The 22,396-nt window shown below is 36.1% G+C and overlaps 4 protein-coding genes across 4 annotated transcripts; 2 read left to right on the forward strand and 2 right to left on the reverse strand.

Moving 5' to 3' along the window:
* Positions 1-3,819: 3,819 nt before the first annotated feature.
* Positions 3,820-6,467, forward strand: LOC113782956 (probable inorganic phosphate transporter 1-9). The gene is made up of 2 exons (XM_027328940.1): positions 3,820-4,702; positions 5,446-6,467. The coding sequence occupies exons 1-2, from the start codon at positions 4,014-4,016 to the stop codon at positions 6,389-6,391; spliced, it is 1,635 nt and encodes a 544-aa protein (XP_027184741.1). The 5' UTR covers positions 3,820-4,013; the 3' UTR covers positions 6,392-6,467.
* A 2,753-nt stretch (positions 6,468-9,220) lies between these two features.
* LOC113782083 lies at positions 9,221-9,655 on the reverse strand. The gene has a single exon (XM_027327994.1). It carries the CDS (start codon positions 9,653-9,655, stop codon positions 9,221-9,223), a length of 435 nt encoding a protein of 144 aa, XP_027183795.1.
* Positions 9,656-13,858: 4,203 nt separating this feature from the next.
* LOC113782957 (probable inorganic phosphate transporter 1-9) lies at positions 13,859-16,494 on the forward strand. Its single transcript, XM_027328941.1, has 2 exons — positions 13,859-14,600; positions 15,330-16,494. Exons 1-2 carry the CDS (start codon positions 13,912-13,914, stop codon positions 16,252-16,254), a joined length of 1,614 nt encoding a protein of 537 aa, XP_027184742.1. The 5' UTR covers positions 13,859-13,911; the 3' UTR covers positions 16,255-16,494.
* A 2,193-nt stretch (positions 16,495-18,687) lies between these two features.
* LOC113782084 lies at positions 18,688-19,215 on the reverse strand. The gene has a single exon (XM_027327995.1). The coding sequence runs from the start codon at positions 19,213-19,215 to the stop codon at positions 18,688-18,690; it is 528 nt and encodes a 175-aa protein (XP_027183796.1).
* Between the last annotated feature and the right edge of the window lie 3,181 nt (positions 19,216-22,396).

The raw sequence follows: 22,396 nt of genomic DNA on the forward strand, positions 1-22,396 counted from the left end.
TTGGTTGTTGTTACACACCATGAGTCAATAACTTGAACTTTATCAAAGAAAGATGTATGCCCCTCCTAGGGTAGCTCGAGTGGTTCGATGCCCCCTTTAGGGTATGCCGACCACGGTTCGAGTCCCAAGAGTACCTCGCTCGGAGTTCAGGTTGGGCGCCTTCCCCTGGGCCCCAGGGGATTAGTCGGGCCGCAAGGCCCGGACACCCCTAGGTGAAAAAAAGAAGAAGATGTATGATGCATTGTAACATGTGAAAAGTAGATTGCTGAAGCTGATAAAGACTAAAACTTGAACTTTCTGTATATCCTCTTCTTCTTACTTGAGAATTTGTTCTGTTGATGTTACTTTATATGGCCATTTTATGCTTAAAACTTAAGTCACTTTAACTATATTTTCTATGTATTGCAAATTGTAAATGTTTTAATTCGAAAGCCGAATTGGGGGGCTTGATACATGATATGTCGTGCTCCACCATAATGCACACGGGATCCTCAGTGCCACTTTTTCAGTGACAATTCAGTGTTACTTCTATATTTATGCCAAGTGTCTTGTTTATTTAATTTGTCATGTGCTGTTTATTTAAATTTTTTCTACCGTCACGTGATAAGTGGGATTGGCACTGAATTTGGCACCAAATGGTGGCATAGAGGATCCCAACTGACCATAATGGGCCCTTTTTTTTTTGGGTAAACTACTTATTACCTAATGTAATTTTACAGAATGCCAGATGACCCTCATAAGATTTTAAAATAGCCACATAACCCCCTATGATTTTATATAATGTGAAAAATGAATAGAATGAACAATCAATTATGCATTTATACCAAACGCACGTTAAAAACGTGTGATAAAATTTTAATATTCATATAACCTCCTCATGATTTGCATAAATATCTACTTTACCACCATGTGATTTTTACATTTATTCACGTAATCTCTCTATACTTTTTATACAAGGTGGTTAAGTCATTAATTAATTTAGTATTTAGATAAGGACACTATTGATATTTCAATTAACAATGTTACATAGTTATATTCCATCAAGTTTTCACTTTTCGTAAAACCATAGGGAGGGTGAAGTAGACATTTTGAAATGTTAGGGGGATCACATGATAACAGATGAAATTACAGGAGGGTTACATGTAATTTACCCTTTTTTATCTTTTTGGTTATCCAAAATAAGGGAACAAATGAAGCAATTGCGGATCAATTTATTGGCTTTGCAGCTTGTCCCAACATCATTGCTTTTTTGATCTCGTCACGCAGAAATACAGAGATTCCTAAAAGCGCAAGTGCCCCCTTCCCATCATTCCTTAGTTTTTGGGGGGAAACAGTTGAAAACAATAATCTTTACCTGTAACTCATGGATCAGATTATCAGTGAATTTTTAAGCCTAAAACATGTAGAATTCTTATGACGAGAATATTGCAAGTTTTTACATCATATCAGTGTAATACTTGCACGAGTTGCATTAAGTTTTTGTTTTTTTTTTGGATAAAAGGGTCTTGTTATCATTTGCAAAATTTGAACAACGTATTACATGAGTATGACGACATACAAGATTGTAGTTATATAACTATTTACCCTAAGAAATCTGAAATGTATAGATGCTAGAAAGGAAAAAATACTACAAATTCTAAATAAACACCACTCACCCATTAGCCTTTCTGAATGAATTTAAACCAAAAAAGAAAAAAAAAAATCAAACCACTTGATTCTTGCATACTAAGGTTAGGTTCTACAAGTTGGTCCAAATTCTAGAATATATATAATCTCGCTTGCAGCAGGTAATTCTTTTTTTTTTTTTGTCATCGTCACTTTACCTATGTCATCGTATTCTATCCTAATTTAAGGAAAAATGTCCAACTGAATCTATGAAGGAATGAACCACCGTTTGACTATGCACCTGTCTAATTTTTTTAGAAAAAAAATCTCATATTATAATAATTAGTAAAAGATAAAATTTGAATCTTGACATCCAATCCAATCAAGCCTTACCTACCGCCCAAAGCCAGCAGGTCGTTGAAACTTAGGTTTCAATCCGTTTTCGGATTTTACAAGTTGAATCCACTGGTAATGTTACAACTGTGCAGGCATTTAATAATACACCAATTAGCTGGGGTCAATGATAGTGGAGTGACGGACACAGGCTCACAGCTTTGAGTCCAAAAGTCAGAAGCGTAAGTATATACTTGAACAGATTCGCATCTTGATGTGCTGATCTGTTTCGTGTAGAGTTAATTACACTTTTCCCCCCTAATGTGGAACTGCAGTAACAATTCCCACCCCAAAAAAAAAAGAAGAAAACTCAGGCTGTATAAACTTTGGCCTCTATAGAAAAAAATTCAAAAATTCTATAAGATGACATTAAAGCCCGTAGATAATGGTTCCATAAATAATGTTACCCTTTGAAAGGGAATACGGAGCATAATATTTGAAAAAAAATATCATACTTTAGGTCACGTAATAAAAAAAATTCCCATAATAACAAATGATATATAGTGTTGTAAGACAAAAAAACTAGAAAAATTCACAAATCTTGTGCACAGGGAATTTTTGCTTACTTTGCAGGAAATTTGTACGAGTCCATGAGGTGCAAATTTTGTGTCTTTATACTATATTTGCACTTTGCTAAGTAAGTTTTTTTTTCCCTAAAAAAAACTGTAATTAGCTTTGAAATCAACGCTTTGAGTTGTTTAGATTCTTGTGTAGCTTTTCTAATTTTTCGATTACTATAATTTTGTGTGTGTGTATAGCATCGGTTAAAAAAGGTCGTTTATTAGATTTCTACTGTTACATATATATATTCGAAAATTAGTTAAGAGTATTTTGGTCAAGTAACATATAGTGTATTACATTGTCTGTTATAAACGGTTGGGGAGCAATGTTCATATATTCTTACATTAGGGGGGCAAAGTGTTACTGGGATCTGGTTGAGGGGGTTCAGTGTTGCCAATCTTATACATGCATAGAATCCTTAAACGCAAGTCAAATGTCTTCGCTTGTCTCCATCAACGAAACTTCGCACCATTTCTCCCCACCGTGTTCTCCGGCAAGCAATAAATGCAATTATATAACATCCTAAGTGTTACTAGGTTTTTTTTCTGTTTTTTTTTAAAAAATTTTTTGGACAAATTCGATTTCGATCATTATCACGAGATAGATCATGCTTTTGAAACGTATTTTACTTATAGAAATTCTTTTTTTTTTGGTCAATACAGGGTGTATCCCACCTTTGCCGGACTAATTATCCTGCACCTGAAGTACCCCGCTCTCCAAAGGCACCCAGGCGTTAAAGAGAGGTTCGAACCCTGAATCTTGGGACCTGAATGGCTACCCCAAGACCAGGTGATCTAACCCCAAAGGGCCCACTTATAGAAATTCTTACGGATTACATATCAACGTAATTTTTACACTAGTATGAAATTTGAATATACGATCTTTTACGTGAAAGTGATCACGCAATTTGAACACACCATTTTCCACGAAGAAGTGACTCATCCATCGGTCAAGTCATGCCTCGGGACCATAGTATGTATTACTACTAGTAGCTAATATTCAAGAAACTGTTTTGGATAACCAAATAATGGCTAAAAATTATATGCTTATATTACAAATACAATTTTCAACATATTTTTTTATTTTTTTAATTATCTTTTAATCTCACATACATTACATCACAAAAAATGTTACAGTAATTATTCCAAGTAATATTTCAGATAATCTCCTGCCCAAACACACTTACATGTGTTAGAAGAGAAAATGTTAGTATGACCGATCTTATATTTGTTAGTCCATATGATTAACTTGTACTACCTACCTACGACGTAGTAGAGTATGTACGCATAGAGTGGTCGATCCAAGTAGTTTCCTGTTGTATCCATTGAGTTTAACCCAGACTTTATACATAGAAACCAATCGTCATCATTCATAAACAATAAGCTACTAGAGCTAGTAGTAGCATAATTTTTCTGAATTAAGCTTGGCCGCAAGAAATTACAAAGCTAGCAGCGATGGCGTTGAAAGTCCTGTCGTCCCTAGACACCGCAAAAATACAGTACTACCACTTCAAAGCCATCATCATAGCCGGCATGGGTCTGTTCACCGACGCTTACGACCTCTTTTCAATCCCTCTCATCATGAAGCTCATTGGTAGCGTCTATTATGCCGGCCCTGCACACGACCAACAAGTTCCTGCCCTGGTCACATCGGCCATGGGTGCCATCGCTCTCTTAGGCACCGTCATCGGACAGCTTGTCTTCGGCCGCCTCGGCGACCTCCTGGGCCGCCGTAAAGTCTACGTCTTTGCGCTCCTGATCATGGTTTTTAGCTCGGTGGGGTGCGGATTCTCCATGGGCAGAGGACGGACGTGCGTGCTGCTCAGCCTTGGGCTGTTCAGGTTTTCATTGGGCATCGGGATCGGAGGGGATTACCCCCTGTCGGCGACCATCATGTCGGAGTTCGCCAATAAGAGAACGCGGGGGGGTTTCATAGCGGCTGTTTTCTCCATGCAGGGTTTTGGGATCTTAGCAAGCTCCACCGTCACCATGGTGGTGTGTGCCGTATTCAACAGTGCGTCGGGTTACCCGAAGAAACCAAGTCCGGAAATGGTGGATTTGGCCTGGAGGCTTATACTGATGATAGGTGCAATACCGGCGGGGCTCACCTGTTACTGGCGTATGATGATGCCGGAGACTCCCAGGTAAGACACAGAACCCCCCCCCCCCCCCCCCCTTCTTTTTTTTCCCGGAGCAAGAATCCCAGATAAGACTTAAAACTTAAAAGAAGAAGGCTACCATGCATGTCCACGGAATAAGACCGAGTCGTGACGGTTGGACCCCGGCCGACAGTGTTTATTCCTTCATTCATTTGATGATTTCAAGGATTACTAGCAGCCTGTAAACAAAATAAAACCTGTACTCTTGCACACTACTAGTAATCTTTGTGATGGACTTAATCATTGTCCTTTTTCTTTTTTTACTATTATGAAGGGATTAAATTTAATAAACAGAACGGGTAGGAGGGATTTGAATCCAAAACCTATAATTTCTGAAATCTTAAATCTAACAATTAGATTCCTCTCTAACTTAATTATTAGTCTTCTTTTGGCTTCATTGTGTTGGATATTAGGCCAAGAATTGAGAATATTTGGAGACAAAGGTAGTTTCAATTGTTTCTTTCTTTTATTTCTTTCACTCTCTTGTTGTATTTCTTTAGAATTTACAAGTTTAATTTATAGTTATAAATGAACATTCTTGATATATAGGAAAGATTTCCGGCCACACTTACCATCAATCTTTTTAATTTACAATCTTCTAGATATGTAGAGAACATTCCTGTTATCTCATTTACTAAGTAATTGATCAACTAATTAATTCAGCACATTATTCAACAAATTGTTGTAGTCTTAATAACTGAGCTATATGTTAATTGTTATCTGGACAGGTACACAGCTTTGGTAGAGAAAAATGTGGCGCAAGCAGCTAAGGACATGAGGAAAGTTCTGCGTGTTCCAATGAGCCCGATTCCGGAGGACCAAGAATATGATGAGAAGGTTCCAATTACTCCAACTGCTAGTGCTAATCCTGCCTCCAGCTCTGATTATCCTCTCTTGTCCAAAGAATTCCTGGCTCGACACGGCCGTGATCTCTTTTCTTGTGCGCTTGCATGGTTTCTTGTGGACGTCGTCTTCTACAGCAATAGCTTTTTTCAGTCCCAGATATACGGCCCACAATATCTTCCCCCTCATAATAAAAATGCTTACGAGGAGGCCTTTCAAGTGGCAAAACTCCAAGCCATCCTTGCAATTTGCTCCGCCATCCCGGGCTATTTTGCCGCCGTCTTCTTCATCGATCGCATTGGGAGAGTCACAATTCAAATAGGGGGATTCTTCTTCATGGCCATTGTATTATTTGCGATTGGGATCCCATATTACTCGTACTGGGATCGCCATGCCAAAGCGGGTTTCATGTTCTTGTACGCTCTCACTTTCTTCTTCTCCAATTTTGGACCCAATACCACTACTTTCATAGTCCCCGCGGAGCTATTCCCGGCTAGGTTCAGATCAACATGCCACGGCATCTCGGGAGCTGCCGGAAAACTGGGCGCTATCGTTGGTGTGGTGGCATTTCCGTGGGCTTCTCCAGATAATTACCACCAGCAAGGAATCAGAATGATAGTGCCGCTAGTGCTCCTAGGTCTAGTTTCCTTGGTGGGATGCATCACGACATATCTTTTTACGCGTGAAACAATGGGGAGATCACTGGAGGAGAATGAAAACGAAGACCAAGCTAGCGGTAGCGGTACTGGTTGGGGTTTGGTGAGGCATTTTAGCTTCACAAGATGTTCGCTGCCAAAGTTATGTGCCAATAATGAAGTTGCAGATGGCTAATCAAAATCAGATAGATACTACTCAGTACTCGTACGTACAGAATTAAGCATGTAAATCACATATGGAACTACCCTACCCTTTTTATTCTGTCTTCCTTCACATATATAAAGGGATTCAGGGTGTAGAATACATAATAGTTTATTTGACTAATTCCACCTTGTGGATTAGTTTTATTGTATTGATTGTAATGTACATTTTATTGCTTGGAAATAAATTTTAACTTACAAAATGTTCATTGGAGTCTTTGTGTATTCTCCTCCCCCCCTCGTCTTATTGTTTAGTACACTTCATTTTTCCTTCAGCACAATAACATGACAGAGATGGTGATAATAGGAAATGTTAAAAATAGTCACTAAAAAAAATAGTCACTAAACAATTTCCAGTTCCTTATTTTGTCACCAAACTTTTTGTTTAGCCAAAATAGTCATTTAATTAATAAAAGAGTACATTTTTGTTGCTCAACTCATAAAAACTCTCATTTCTAATTTTAGCCACTTAGGTAATTAATGAAAACATATGCTTTTTTGGTCATAAAATATAGTATGTTCTAATTAGTTGAATCACTATTTTGGCTAAATAAAAAGTTTAGTGGCTAGAATAGAGAATCCTAAAGGATTCAGTAACAATCTGTGACATTTTCTCTATTAATAACCGTAGAGAAGGATTAAAAAATCCAAATCACAACATCAGCAGCATTTTCTACTACAGAAGTACGTCCGCCAGCATGTTAGCTAGCCACGACTCTAAAGCTCGTTCCTGATTGGAGTTTTTAAGAAGTTTTTGTGGATTGTAATAATGTAATTAATGTATGTAAGATAAAGAAATAATTAAAAATATATCAAAAAAAAAGTTTTCAGAAAAACTTGCAATCCAAACAGATCTTAATTTAATCTTAATGTTTCCTAAGGTTCAAAGAAGTCTAGTAATCCAGCGCTGCGACGTGGCCATGTAGATCTAGATTATATTCATTTTGAGTATAAATATATAATGAAGTCAACCTAGCTAATATTAAGAGCAGAATTTTCTTTTTTTGGGGCTGAGCTCTTAGAATATGTTTATAGAGTTCACCTATAAAATGTGATTGAAAATCACGATATGTTTTAAGTGATAGATACAAAATTGAAAATTTCTAAAATCAAGGAGGCAGATCATCATTTAGTTTGTGTTTGTTATATAAAGTAGTATATCGTTTAGAATAAGATTTTCTTTTCTATAAAAAAAAAAAAAAAACACAATACAAGATTTTGTTTAGTTTTTACATTGAAAGTTGTAAATTTTGCCTTTAATAATAATGCTCTAAACCACAAAAAAAAATTGTCTGGTAGATAACATGGCTCATGCACCTCTAGAAGACTGAAAGCTAATCTATAAAAGAAAAGAAAAGAAAATGAAAGTGAGAACTCGTCAAATAGGAATGGCTGGAAAAAATGAATATTCTTCTTGACTAAGGCAGAGTGGGTGCCTTTTTAATTTGGAACATTCTTGATTTCCTGAAGATAGCAGCAAGAGGAAGTCTGCTTACATATCTCCCTGAGAACTTTTCTTTAAGATATGGTTAAAAGGTAAATTTTGCCAGTTAAATTATTAATCATACGTTTGTTCCGCAAAGTTATAAATTCTTCCCCAACAATACGTAAGCACATACCAGTGCAACTCTTGACTCCATGGGCAGAATTTTTTTGCAGATACTACTCAAACTCAAACCCTCACTCCAAAAAGGAAAGGAAAATGGATAATTGAAGAATCAATGCTGTCCTGTTTCCTGCATTAAAGACCCTGTAGCAATGAGTCTGGAGTTAATTGTAACAGTACATGAAAGACCCTGTGGCAAACCCTCGTTTTTCTTTTCCCACAAATTTGTTATTCTATACTTTAAAGCCACGCAGATGACAGAAATGTAGGCTACAACCTTTCATAAAAATCTATGTATTTGTGACTAACGATTCACTTGTAAGATTTGGAATATAGTTTTCTTTGATGCATCAACATTGGTCACTCAGATATATATGAAACTTAAGTTGCATATGCCGTTTTATTGTGGCTTTTTCTAATGAAATATTCATGTTTGTTCATGCAATAAACTCAGCAATTTTTTCCGTCCAAAAAAAAAGGAGAAAAACTCAATAAATTTTCTCACCGCCTTGTATCGCATTATTGACATTTTTTTTTTGTTTATTATCAATCACATTTCTCAGTCACGATTTTCAATTCGAAATAAAATCTCAATTGAATTAGACCAACATACATGAGGCATGATTGAACATCAAAAGAAAAAAAAAACACACACACAATTTATTACCAGTAAAAGCAGTACTAGTACTGCAACAACTTGCTACAATATTCTCCTTTTTTTTTTTTTAGTTGCCCGCCCGATATCCGAAACTTTGTCTCGACTAATCCGGACTCGACCTGCGTCGCGCACCTGGTTATGGTAGATAAGTCTCCCAACAGGGGTGTCTGCGTACACTAGGACTCGAACACGAGACCTGCTTAAGCGAATCCGAGCCGCTTACCACTCGGACCAACCCCTGTTGGTTACAATATTCTCCTTGATTTATTCATATTACAACAATTACTAAAAGGTGTTTTGGTAGTCACCATATCACTGATTCGTGATTAATACACACAAACGCAGATGCATATCCAAGAGAAGAGATGGATCCAAGCATTTTGCTCTTATTTTAGGTTACACTGCAAGGAGAAGTCGAAGTTGCATGCACGGATGGACGATCGTCATAAACTACTTAAACCACACGAAATGCGAACGCCAGAACATTGAGAACGAGTCCTACAACACCTGTGACACCACTCAGGATCGCAACAAGTCCATTATCGACCAACAAACCAACAGGCGTAAGAACCCCCCGGAGCGTTCCTTCCACTGACTGGTAAAAGTAGGCAACTCCGAACAGGAAGTCGGACAGACACCTGGCAGACGGTAATCAATGAAGTGTTGCTGAGGACAAGGTTAAGGTTAATACTGGGTGGAGTAACTATGGTGGCATTGAAGAATCCAGTAGCATCAGTTTGAGCAGTAACCCTAGGGATGTTGGGACAGGTTATAATCACGGTTGCATTAACCAGGGGTGGTGAAATACCGATTGGTGAAGGGTTCCCTGTAGGAGTACAGTATAAGTTGCCAGTTACCCTCACGGCAGCGAAAGATGATACAATGTCACCTTTTCCCACATATGGAGTAGCAGCCATGATAGCGAGGAGGAGAGCAAGGCTCAGAGAAATACCATGACTACCATTAAAAGCCATAGCTAGAATAGCGTTGATCGGGATTTTGGGCTAATTTATGTTTGTAAAAGGAGAGGAGGGGGCTTGTGATGGAAATGTTTGGGAGAAAGCCAGTCTATTTATAGTGAAAATTTCCCAGTGTAACGTGTACGAGTGGAAATGTCAATGTACTCTTATTTGCTAATCTCAGTCTTTTTGACCTTTATGACAGTGCATTATTTAGACAAGAATGCCCTTATTCTTCATTGAATTTATAATATCCACTTTTCATGATTTTGTAATTAAGACGAATGGTTGGGACATTTTTATCTTTTCCCACTATTAGAAAAATCAAGAAGAGTGGGAGTGCCATTTATATTTCCATGCACGAGAGTTATGAATCTAGTAGTGCTTCCAGTAGCTATATATAGTAGCTTGGCCTATGAATAGCAAGGAGAATAAAATTTCTCCTCTTTTAGGCTCTAGCTATATGCAAAGTACAACCTTGTGGCCCTGCTACCCTAAGCTGCAGGGTTATCTTTAGCAAATGGGATAGCCTATGGAAAATAATAATAAGGATAAGTTTATTTTATAATAATAATAATATTTATTATTATTATTATTATTGTGATACTAATAAGAATAAGGATAAGTTTATTTTATTAATTAACTTGGACACACTACCATGAGAGGCACGAGAATTAGGGCCCATCTGAGGTTCCTATACTTTTGATAAAAAAGCAATTTTGGCTGCTAAAAATATTTTTAAGGCGTTTGGTAAATATCATCCTATAAATTTAGGAGTGTAGCTTTTAGTATTAAAAGCACTTTTAGTAAAAATTCAAATTTGGTACTTTTAAAATAGTTTTGTGTTTCAAAAATTAAAATATTAAATTTAATCATTATATATATTATTATTAACTAAATAAAGAGATAAATACTTTTAAAAAAAATTTAAATTATACATTATTTAATGCAATAAGTACTTATTGAACTATGTGTTCAAATAACATTCTCAAATGTATTTAAATACTTCATAAGTGCTTTTATTAAAAACTCTATTAGATGAAATACTTTTGATAAGTTACCATAATTCCAAACAACCCTCAGTGTCCTTGGAGTATTTTGAACCTTCTTTGTAGTTTTATTTGGGGTGATAGTGTGTAAGATTCCATATTTGTGTAGATAAATTTTATGTTTCGTTTAATATAAGGAAATTAAAATTGTCTAAACATATATACAATGATAAGTGAGTGGATGTGATAGTTTCTTCCAGAGATTCCTAAAAGCGCAAGTGCCCCCTTCCCATCATTCCTTAGTTTTTGGGGGGAAACGGTGAAAACAATCTTTACCTGTAACTCATGGATCAGATTATTAGTGAATTTTTAAGCCTAAAACATGTGGAATTCTTATGAGGAGAATATTGTAAGTTTTTGTTTTTTTTTTTTTGGGTAAAAGGGTCATGTTATCATTTGCAAAATTTGAACAACGTATTACACATGAGAATGACATACAAGATTGTAGTCACCGTATATAATGCCTTGTTTGGATTGCGGCTTTTCGTCAGAAAATTACGTTATTTTCCGTGATCACATTTCCCTATTACCTTTTTTCCTCACATACATCAAATCGCTACAGTAATTTTTTCATGAAAAATCACGGAAAATGCAATCCAAACACAACCAAGTATTTACCGGCCCTAAGAAATCTGAAATGTATAGATGCTAGAAAAAGAAAAAAATACTACAAATTCTAAATAAACACCACTCACCCATTCTGAATGAATTTAAACCAAAAAAGAAAAAAAAAAAAAAACAAACCACTTGATTCTTGCGTACTAAGGTTAGGTTCTACAAGTTGGTCCAAATTCTAGAATATATATAATCTCGCCTGCAGCAGGTAGTTTTTTTTTTAAAAAAAATTCTACACTATAATAATTGATGAAAAATAAGATTTGAATATTGGCCATCAATGCTACCGAGCCTTTGCCTACAGCCCAAAGCCAGCAGGTGGTTGAAACTTACCCTTGTTTGGATTGTTTGTTTCCGTCGGAAAATATTGTCGTTTTCCGTGATCACATTTCCCTATCACCTTTTCCTTCACATATATCAAATCGCTACAGTAATTTTTCCATGAAAAATAATGAAAAATGCAATCCAAACGCAACCGTTTTCAGATTTTACAAGTTGAGGCCACTGGTAATGTTACAACTGTGCACGCATTTAATACACCAAGTATCTGGGGTCGATGATAGTAATGATCGTGGACTGACGGACGCAGGATGACAGGAATGAGCCCAAAAGTCAGAAGTTTAAGTATAAAAACGTCTTCTATAGAACAAATTTCAAAGATTCAAAAATTCTATAAGATGACATTAAAGCCCGTAGATAATGGTTCCACAAATAATGTTACACTTTGAAAGGGAATACGGAGCATAATATTTGAAAAAAAATCTACTTGAGGTCACGTAATATAAGAAAATTCCCATAATAACAAATGATATATAGTGTTGTAAGACAAAAAAAACTAGAAAAATTCACAAATCTTGTGCACGAGGTCATGAAGTGTGAATTTGATCCTCATAATTTTTGCTTACTTTGCAGGAAATTTGTGCGAGTCCATGAGATGCAAATTTTGTGTCTTTATACTATATTTGAACTTTGCTAAGTAAGTATTTTTTTTCCTAAAAAAAAATTGTAATTAGCTTTGAAATCAATGCTTTGAGTTGCTTAGATTCTTGTGTAGCTTTTCTAATTTTTCGATTACTATAATTTTGTGTGTGTACATGTACGTGTATAGCATCGGCTGAAAAAGGTCGTTTATTAGATTTCTACTGTTACGTATGTATTCAAAAATTAGTTAAGAGTATTTTGGTCAAGTAACATATACTCCAGCCGTCCTACTTTGATAGTCCTATTTTCCTTTTTCGTCTATCTCAAATTGTAATCCACTTTCCAATTCAAGAATGTAGTTGTCTTTTAATTTCTCTAAAATACCCTTATTTAATGTAAGTTGTTATTACTATAAACTACCTTATTTAATATAGATTGTTAGTATTGAATATAACCTACCCTATTTAATGCATTTAGATTTTTCAAAACATATTGATATATGAAAAACCAACTTTATTTAATATAAGGGTATTTTAGAAAAATAGCAATCTAAATTTGTTTTTCCAACAAAATTAATTATTTTTTCTTAAACTATGTGAAAAAAAAACTAGAACTATCAAAATAGAACGGAGGGAGTAATGTATTACATTGTCTCTTATAAACGGTTGGAGAGCAATGTGCATATATTCTTACATTAGGGGGGCAAAGTGTTACTGGGATCTGGTTGAGGGTGTCAAGTGTAGCTAATCTTATGCATACATAGAATCCTTAAACTCAAGTCAAATGTCTTCGCTTGTCTCCATCAACGAAACTTCGCACCATTTTCTCTCAACCGTGTCCTCCAGCAGGCAATAAATGCAAGTATGTAACATCTTTGAGTGGGTTCAATTTCGATCACTGTGGTTAGGTACAAAAATTTTTATAGATCACACATTAATGCAATTCTCACACCGGTACAAAATTTAAACATAATACTCCATTCGTCCCACTTTAATAGTTCTGTTTTCTTTTTTCATCTGTCCCAAATTATAGTATACTTTTCAATTGAAGAATGTAGTTGTATTTTAATTTCTTTAAAATATCCTTATTCAATGTAAGTTATTGTTACTATAAATCTACTCCATTTAATGAGAGCTGATTCTTTTTTTACCATCAATTCAAGTTCCTATAAAGTTATACTCTAATTAATGTGAGGGTATTTTAGAAAAATAATTATCTAAATTGATTGTTTTAATAAAATTAATTATTTTTTTTAAATTATGTGAAAAAAAAATCAAGAATATCAAAATGAGACGGAGTATCTTTTACGCGGAAATAACCACGGAATTTGAACGCACAATTTTCCACGCAGAAGTGGCTCGTCCGCCGGTCAAGTCATGCCTCGGGACCATAGTATGTATTACTAATAGTAGCTAATATTCAAGAAACTTGTATTAGAAGATAAACTGTTAGTATAACCGATCTTGTATTTGTTAGTCCATACGATTAACTTGTACTATCTACCTACGACCTAGTAGAGTATGTATGCATAGAGTGGTCGATCCAAGTAGTTTCCTGTTGTATCCATTGAGTTTAACAAAGAAATCCAATCGTTCACAAACAATAAGCTACTAGTCTACTAGAGCTAGTAGTAGCATAAATTTTCTGAATTAAGCTTGGCCGCAAGATATTATAAAGCTAGCAGCGATGGCGTTGAAAGTCCTGTCGTCCCTAGACACCGCAAAAATACAGTACTACCACTTCAAAGCCATCATCATAGCCGGCATGGGTCTGTTCACCGACGCTTACGACCTCTTTTGCATCCCTCCCATCATGAAGCTCATTGGTAGCGTCTATTATGCCGACCCTGCACACGACCAACAAGTTCCTGCCCTGGTCACATCGGCCATGGGTGCCATCGCTCTCTTAGGCACCGTCATCGGACAGCTTGTCTTCGGCCGCCTCGGCGACCTCCTGGGCCGCCGTAAAGTCTACGTCTTTGCGCTCCTGATCATGGTTTTTAGCTCGGTGGGGTGCGGATTCTCCATGGGCAGAGGACGGACGTGCGTGCTGCTCAACCTTGGGCTGTTCAGGTTTTCATTGGGCATCGGGATCGGAGGGGATTACCCCCTGTCGGCGACCATCATGTCGGAGTTCGCCAATAAGAGAACGCGGGGGGGTTTCATAGCGGCTGTTTTCTCCATGCAGGGTTTTGGGATCTTAGCAAGCTCCACCGTCACCATGGTGGTGTGTGCCGTATTCAACAGTGCGTCGGGTTACCCAAAGAAACCAAGTCCGGAAATGGTGGATTTGGCCTGGAGGCTTATACTGATGATGGGTGCAATACCGGCGGGGCTCACCTGTTACTGGCGTATGATGATGCCGGAGACTCCCAGGTAAAACGCACAACCCCAACCAACCCCCCCCCCCTGCGCCAACCCTTCCTTTTTTTTCCCGGAGCAATAAAAGAAGAAGGCTACCATGCATGTCCACGGAATAAGACCGAGTCGTGATGGTTGGACCCCGGCCAACAGTGCTTATTCCTTCATTCATTTGACGATTTCAAGGATTACTACCAGCTTGTAAACAAAATAAAACCTGTACTCTTGCACACTACTAGTAATCTTTGTGATGGACTTAATCATTGTCCTTTTTCTTGTTTTACTATTATGAAGGGATAAAATTTAAGAAACACAACGGTAAAGGATTTGAATCCAAAACCTATAATTTTTGAAATCTTAAATTCAATTATTAGATTCCTCTCTAACTTAATTTTTAGTCTTCTTTTGGCTTAATTGTGTTGGATATTAGGCCAAGAATTGAGAATATTTGGAGACAAAGGTAGTTTCAATTGTTTCTTTCTTTTATTTCTTTCACTCTCTTGTTGTATTTCGTTAGAACTTACAAGGTTAATTTATAGTTATAAATGAACATTCTAGATATAAAGGAAAGATTTCCGCCACACTTACCATCAATCTTTTTAATTTACAATCTTCTAGATATGTAGAGAACATTCCTGTTATCTCATTTACTAAGTAATTGATCAACTAATTAATTCAGCACATTATTCAACAAATTGTTATAGTCTTAATAACTGAGCTATAAGTTAATTGTTATCTGGACAGGTACACAGCTTTGGTAGAGAAAAATGTGGCGCAAGCAGCTGAGGACATGAGGAAAGTTCTGCGTGTTCCGATGAGCCCGATACCGGAGGACCAATATTATGATAAGAAGGATCCAATGACTCCAAATGCTAGTGCTAATCCTGCCTCCAGCTCTGATTACCCTCTCTTGTCCAAAGAATTCCTGGCTCGACACGGCCGTGATCTCTTTTCTTGTGCGCTTGCATGGTTTCTTGTGGACGTCGTCTTCTACAGCAATAACTTTTTCCAGTCCCGGATATACGGCCCACGATATCTTCCCCTTCATAATAAAAATGCTTACGAGGAGGCCTTTCATGTGGCAAAACTCCAAGCCATCCTTGCAATTTGCTCCGCCATCCCTGGCTATTTTGCCGCCGTCTTCTTCATCGATCGCATTGGGAGAGTCAAAATCCAAATAGGAGGATTCTTCTTCATGGCCATTGTATTATTTGCGATTGGGATCCCATATTACTCGTACTGGGATCGCCATGCCAAAGCGGGTTTCATGTTCTTGTACGCTCTCACTTTCTTCTTCTCCAATTTTGGACCCAATACCACTACTTTCATAGTCCCAGCGGAGCTATTCCCGGCTAGGTTCAGATCAACGTGCCACGGCATCTCGGGAGCTGCCGGAAAACTGGGCGCGATCGTTGGGGTGGTGGCATTTAAGTGGGCTTCTCTTGATAATTACCACCTAGTGCTCCTTGGTCTAGTATCCTTGGTGGGATGCATCACGACGTATCTTTTTACGCGTGAAACAATGGGGAGATCACTGGAGGAGAATGAGAACGAAGACCAAGCTAGCGGTAGTGGGAGTGGTACTGGTTGGGGTTTGGTGAGGCATTTTAGCTTCACAAGATGTTCGCTGCCAAAGTTATGTGCCAATAATGAAGTTGCAGATGGCTAATCAAAATCAGATAGATACTACTCAGTACTCGTACGTACAGAATTAAGCATGTAAATCACATATGGAACTACCCTACCCTAGTTCAGTGTCGCTCCGCTGCAGAGTGATCCTTTTTATTCTGTCTTCCATTCACATATATAAAGGGATTCAGGGTGTAGAATACATAATAGTTTATTTGACTAATTCCACCTTGTGGATTAGTTTTATTGTATTGATTGTAATGTACATTTTATTGCTTGGAAATAAATTTTTACTTACAAAATGTTCATTGGAGTCTTTGTGTATTCTCCTCCCCCCCTCGTCTTATTGTTTAGTACACTTCATTTTTCCTTCAGCACAATAACATGACAGGGATGGTGATACTAGGAAATGCTAAAAATGGTCACTAAACAATTTCCAGTTCCTTATTTTGTCACCAAACTTTTTATTTAGCCAAAATAGTCATTTAATTAATAAAAGAGTACATTTTTGTTGCTCAACTCATAAAAACTCTCATTTCTAATTTTAGCCACTTAGGTAATTAATGAAAACATACGCTTCTTTGGTCATAAAATAAAGTATGTTCTATCACTATTTTGGCTAAATAAAAAGTTTAGTGGCTAGAATAGAGAATCCTAAAGGATTCAGTAACAATCTGTGACATTTGCTCTATTAATAACCGTAGAGAAGGATTAAAAAATCCAAATCACAACATCAGCAGCATTTTCTACTACAGAAGTACGTCCTCCAGCATGTTAGCTAGCCAAGACTCCAAAGCTCGTTCCTGATTGGAGTTTTTGAGAAGTTTCTGTGGATTGTAATAGCGTAATGTATACAAGATAAAAAGATAATTAAAAATACATAAAAAAAAAGTTTTCAGAAAAACTCGCAATCCAAACAGTTCTTAATTTAATCTTAATGTTTCCTAAGGTTCAAAGTAGTCTAGTAATCCAGCGCTGCGTGGCCATGTAGATCTAGATTATATTCATTTTGAGTATAAATATATAATGAAGTCAATTTTGGAATTTAAAGACGATTATGGTGTGTTAACTAATAGATTGTTAAACATGTTTCTCTTTCAGCTAGATTTTCTCACGAACTGAATAGCTTTATCTCACTGTTTGCCCAAATATCTTCTAAGCCAACAACCTATCTAATATTAAGAGCAGAATTTTCTTTTCCTTGGGGCTGAGCTCTTAGAATCTGTTTATAGAGTTCACCTATAAAAAGTGATTGAAAATCACGCTATGTTTAAGTGATAGATACAAAATTGAAAATTTCTAAAATCAAGGAGGCAGATGATCATTTAGTTTGTGTTTGTCATACAAAGTAGTATATCGTTTAGAATAAAATTTTCTTGTCTATAAATTAAAAAAAAAAAACACAATACAAGATTTTGTTTAGTTTTTGCATTGAAAGTTGTAAATTTTGCCTTTAATAATAATGCTCTAAACCACAAAAAAAAAAAAGAAATTGTCTGGTAGTTAAACATGGCTCACACAGCTCTAGAAGACTGAAAGCTAATCTATAAAAGAAATACAAGAAAAAAAAAATGAAAGTGAGAACTCGTTAAATAGGAATGGCTGGAAAAAATGAATATTCTTCTTGACTAAGGCAGAGCCTTTTTAATTTGGAACATTCTTGATTAATTTCCTGAAGATAGCAGCAAGCGGAAGTCTCCCTGAGAACTTTTCTTTAAGATATGGTTAAAAGTTAAATTTTTCTAGTTAAATTATTAATCTATGTCCCAAACAATACGTAAGCACATACCAGTGCCAGTCTTGACTCCATGGGCAGAATTTTTTTGCAGATACTACTCAAACTCAAACCCTCACTCCAAAAAGGAAAGGAAAATGGATAAATGCTGTCCCCCTGTTTCCAGCATTGGCTTCAGAGAATACATGAAAGACCCTGTGGCAAACTCTCGTTTTTCTTTTCCCACAAATTTGTTATTCTATACTTTAAAGCCACGCACATGACAGAGATGTAGACTACAACCTTTCATGCAATAAAGTACTCATCAATTTTTCCCGTCCAAAAAAAAAAAAAAAAAAAGAGGAGAAAAACTCAATAAATTTTCTCACCGCCTTGTTGGTATCGCATTATTGACATTTGGTTTTTGTTTATCATCGATCACATTTCTCAGTCACGGTTTTCAATTCGAAATAAAATCTCAATCGAATTAGACCAACACACAATGTGTATTACCGGTAAAAGCAGTACTGCATGCAACAACTTGCTACAATATTCTCCTTGATTTATTCATATTACAACAATACTTAAAGGTGTTTTGGTAGTCACCATATCACTGATTCGTGATTAATTAATACACACAAACGCAGATGCATATCCAAGAGAAGAGATGGATCCATGCATTTTACTAGTATTTTAGGTTACACTGCAAGGAGAAGTCGAAGTTGCATGCACGGATGGACGATATATCGTCATAAACTACTAAACGAAACCAAATGTGTCCGCCACAGCAGTGATAACGAGTCCTCCAACACCGTTCACAAGTCCTCCAAGAATACCTAAGACACCACTCAGGACATTAACGAGCAAGAAACCAACAGGCGTAAGAACCCCCCTGAGCACTCCCCTGACTGGTAAAACTGGGCAACTCCGAACGGGAAGTGGGACAGACACCTGGCAGACGGAAATGATTGAAGTGATGCTGAGGTTAATGTTAAGTTTAACACCGAGCGGAGTAACAATGGTGCCATTGAAGAATCCATTAACATCAGTTCGAACAGGAACCCTAGTGATGTTGGGACAGGTTATAATCACGGTTGCATTAACCAGGGGTGGTGAATTACCGATTGGTGAAGGGTTCCCTGTAGGAGTACAGTATAACTTGCCAGTTACAAACAAGGCAGCGGGAGTTACTGAAATTTCACCTTTTCCCACATATGGAGTAGCAGCCATGATAGCGAGGAGGAGAGCAAGGCTCAGAAAAATACCATGACTACCATTAAAAGCCATAGCTAGAATAGCGTTGATCGGGATTCTGGGCTAATTTATGTTTGTAAAAGGAGGAGGAGGCTTGTGATGGAAATGTTTGGGAGAAAGCCAGTCTATTTATAGTGAAAATTTCCAGGTGTAACGCGTACGAGTGGAAATGTCAATGTACTCTTTATTTGTTAATCGCAGTCTTTTTGACCTTTATGACAGTGCATTATTTAGACAAGAATGCCCTTATTCTTCATTGAATTTATAATATCCCCTTTTTATGATTTTGTAATTAGAAACGAATGGTTGGGACATTTTTATCTTTTCCCACTACTAGAAAAATCAAGAGGAGTGGGAGTGCCATTTATATTTCCATGCACGAGAGTTATGAATCTAGTAGTGCTTCCAGTAGCTATATATAGTAGCTTGGCCTATGAATAGCAAGGAGAATAAAATTTCTCCTCTTTTAGGCTCTAGCTATATGCAAAGTACAACCTTGTGGCCCTGCTACCGTAAGCTGCAGGGTTAGTCTTTAGCAAATGGGATAGCCTATGGAAAATAATAATAAGGATAAGTTTATTTTATAATAATAATAATAATAATAATAAGGATAAGTTTATTTTATTAATTAACTTGGACACACTACCATGAGAGGCACGAGAATTAGGGCCCATCTGAGGTTCCTATACTTTTGATAAAAAAGCAATTTTGGCTGCTAAAAATATTTTTAAGGCGTTTGGTAAATATCATCCTATAAATTTAGGAGTGTAGCTTTTAGTATTAAAAGCACTTTTAGTAAAAATTCAAATTTGGTACTTTTAAAATAGTTTTGTGTTTCAAAAATTAAAATATTAAATTTAATCATTATATATATTATTATTAACTAAATAAAGAGATATATACTTTTAAAAAATTTTAAATTATACATTATTCAATGCAATAAGTACTTATTGAACTATGTGTTCAAATAACATTCTCAAATGTATTTAGATACTTAATAAGTGCTTTTATTAAAAACTCTATTAGATGAAATACTTTTGATAAGTTACCATAATTCCAAACAACCCTCAGTGTCCTTGGAGTATTTTGAACCTTCTTTGTAGTTTTATTTGGGGTGATAGTGTGTAAGATTCCATATTTGTTAGATAAATTTTATGTTTCGTTTAATATAAGGAAATTAAAATTGTCTAAACATATATACAATGATAAGTTACTAATTCAAAATAGAAATATGAAAAAAAAAAATAAACGTTTGGAACACAAAGCTAAATTGGTTGGTTCATCATCTTAGAGCTAATTTGTTTGGATCTAGGAGCTCTGGTCTATCAGATATGAAAGGGATGGAATGGTAGGATTTTCAAATAGCCAGCTGCTCCTGCGGATCTAGTTGTCCTAATGGTCCTGCAGGAAATTCGAAGATATATTGCTACTTGCTGCAATGTTTTGAATGCTAGCTAGAAAAAAAGCATTGGCCACTGAGTTTGAGTGGGTAAACAGCAGATTAGTCTGATAATCTACAGGCTGCAGTTCTGTGCTGTTCAACATTCGTTTTTGCACCTATTTGCTTGTGTAATTTTCTTGATTGTCGATAACAGTAATATATATACTTCCGTGAGGAGGGGAAAAAAGAGAAAATGTTTTGGATCTCATACAAATAATGGGTTTTTCCTTAGATGATTAAACTTAGAGAAAATCCATGTTAAAGCACATACTCAGAAGTGCTTTTAAAAAAAAGAAAAAAAAAAAAGCAACAAGGGCACAGCCCAATTTAGAGAGAAAATTTTCAGTAACAAACTCTGAACAACAAGAAGGAAGAATGTAATCATAAGTAATCAATGCAAAAAGTAAAGGAGTACATGATCTTAGCCAAAAGCCGATAAAGGTATTAAAATTTTTTTTTTAAAAAAAAAGGGTAAAGGAGCACAAGGACATCAGCGAAAAAGATTTGTCTATTGACAACTACATACAAGAAGTAAAATAAAAAACGAGGTACAATGACTAAAATGAAAAACAAAATTCTATTTTTTTAAATTTATTTCTGCTGCAAAAGAAAGTTTTTGGACCCCAACTTCAAATTTCAAGAAGAAGCATTTTAACCCCTAGAGGGCCTAGACAACCTACAATAAAAGAATTTTTAAACCGCACACATACAATTCAATTGGCCATAGATACATCTTGATTAATTTAGTTTGGTAGATTTCTCATATTTGTCAACATTTTTGGCAGGCTAGGGTCTAACGTTTCTTGGAGTTTCTGCTCTGTCTGTCCACTAGCTTTGCATCAAGTCCAGTTGGTTGATTAGGAGTAATGGCTATTAGCTAGTTAGCTGCGGTTTTGGGGCAAACTTTTTTATTTTATTTTATTTGGGATGATAGTTTTTTTTTCTTTATTATTTTTAGTAGCAGAAGATTCAAATAGAACTTCCACAAGCTCGAGCTTATGGTGTATTAGAATCTACCTTTTACATGTAAGACTTAAAACAACACACTTGTTTTCGTTTTTTGTTATTTTTTCCCCTTTTATGCACTTCATCCCTGGTTGCTTATTGCAAATGATGATGCCATGCTTTTTTCTTGCCATTTGATATTTGAAATCTTGGGTCATTTCTACAATAACTTAGCACTTTTACTTTCCTTTCACCACCTTTATCCCATTGTTATTTTTTTGGATATGTCACCACCTTTCACCACCTTTCATTAGAATTTTAGAATCACACATTTTTTGGTTCGTTTTTTTGGGTTCCTTGAGACCTTTGACTTAGCTAACATGAGAATCGCTTGATTGTGCAGAATTTTAATGCTTAATCAATTAGAAGTAAGTAGACAGAGCAAGCATTACCTACACATTTATGGAAGGAATTAGGGAGGGAGGGGGTCACCATCCCCAAGTTTTAGTAAATTAAGTTTTTCAATTGGAAAAATCTTTTTAATTTAAATGTTCTTTTCAATTTTAAAATTTTGTCCCTGCAAAAATTAGAAAACATATTAGATTACATACTTAAGTTTAGATATGCTAAAATTCACCCACTAAATTTTCTAACTCCAGCTATGTGCAGAAGTTCTCGAGAATTGGTCTAAGCAAAATCAATTCCAGCAGAGGGCTTAAAATTGTACGAGCCTCATACGCGAATCACTATTACCTTTAGATTAATATTTCCTATGCTGTAAGTATATAAATAATTTTGCAAAAAAAAAAAAAAAAAAGTCTTGATTCA

The sequence above is a fragment of the Coffea eugenioides genome, chromosome 9 (genome assembly GCF_003713205.1).
Source record: "Coffea eugenioides isolate CCC68of chromosome 9, Ceug_1.0, whole genome shotgun sequence".
Classification (NCBI taxonomy): domain Eukaryota; kingdom Viridiplantae; phylum Streptophyta; class Magnoliopsida; order Gentianales; family Rubiaceae; genus Coffea; species Coffea eugenioides.

Coding starts and splice junctions, on each gene's coding strand:
- LOC113782956 (XM_027328940.1), top strand. CDS start 4,014: ATGGCGTTGAAAGTCCTGTCGTCCCTAGACACCGCAAAAATACAGTAC. Junction 4,703..5,445: donor ATGATGCCGGAGACTCCCAG/GTAAGACACAGA, acceptor TTATCTGGACAG/GTACACAGCTTTGGTAGAGA.
- LOC113782083 (XM_027327994.1), bottom strand. CDS start 9,655: ATGGCTTTTAATGGTAGTCATGGTATTTCTCTGAGCCTTGCTCTCCTC.
- LOC113782957 (XM_027328941.1), top strand. CDS start 13,912: ATGGCGTTGAAAGTCCTGTCGTCCCTAGACACCGCAAAAATACAGTAC. Junction 14,601..15,329: donor ATGATGCCGGAGACTCCCAG/GTAAAACGCACA, acceptor TTATCTGGACAG/GTACACAGCTTTGGTAGAGA.
- LOC113782084 (XM_027327995.1), bottom strand. CDS start 19,215: ATGGCTTTTAATGGTAGTCATGGTATTTTTCTGAGCCTTGCTCTCCTC.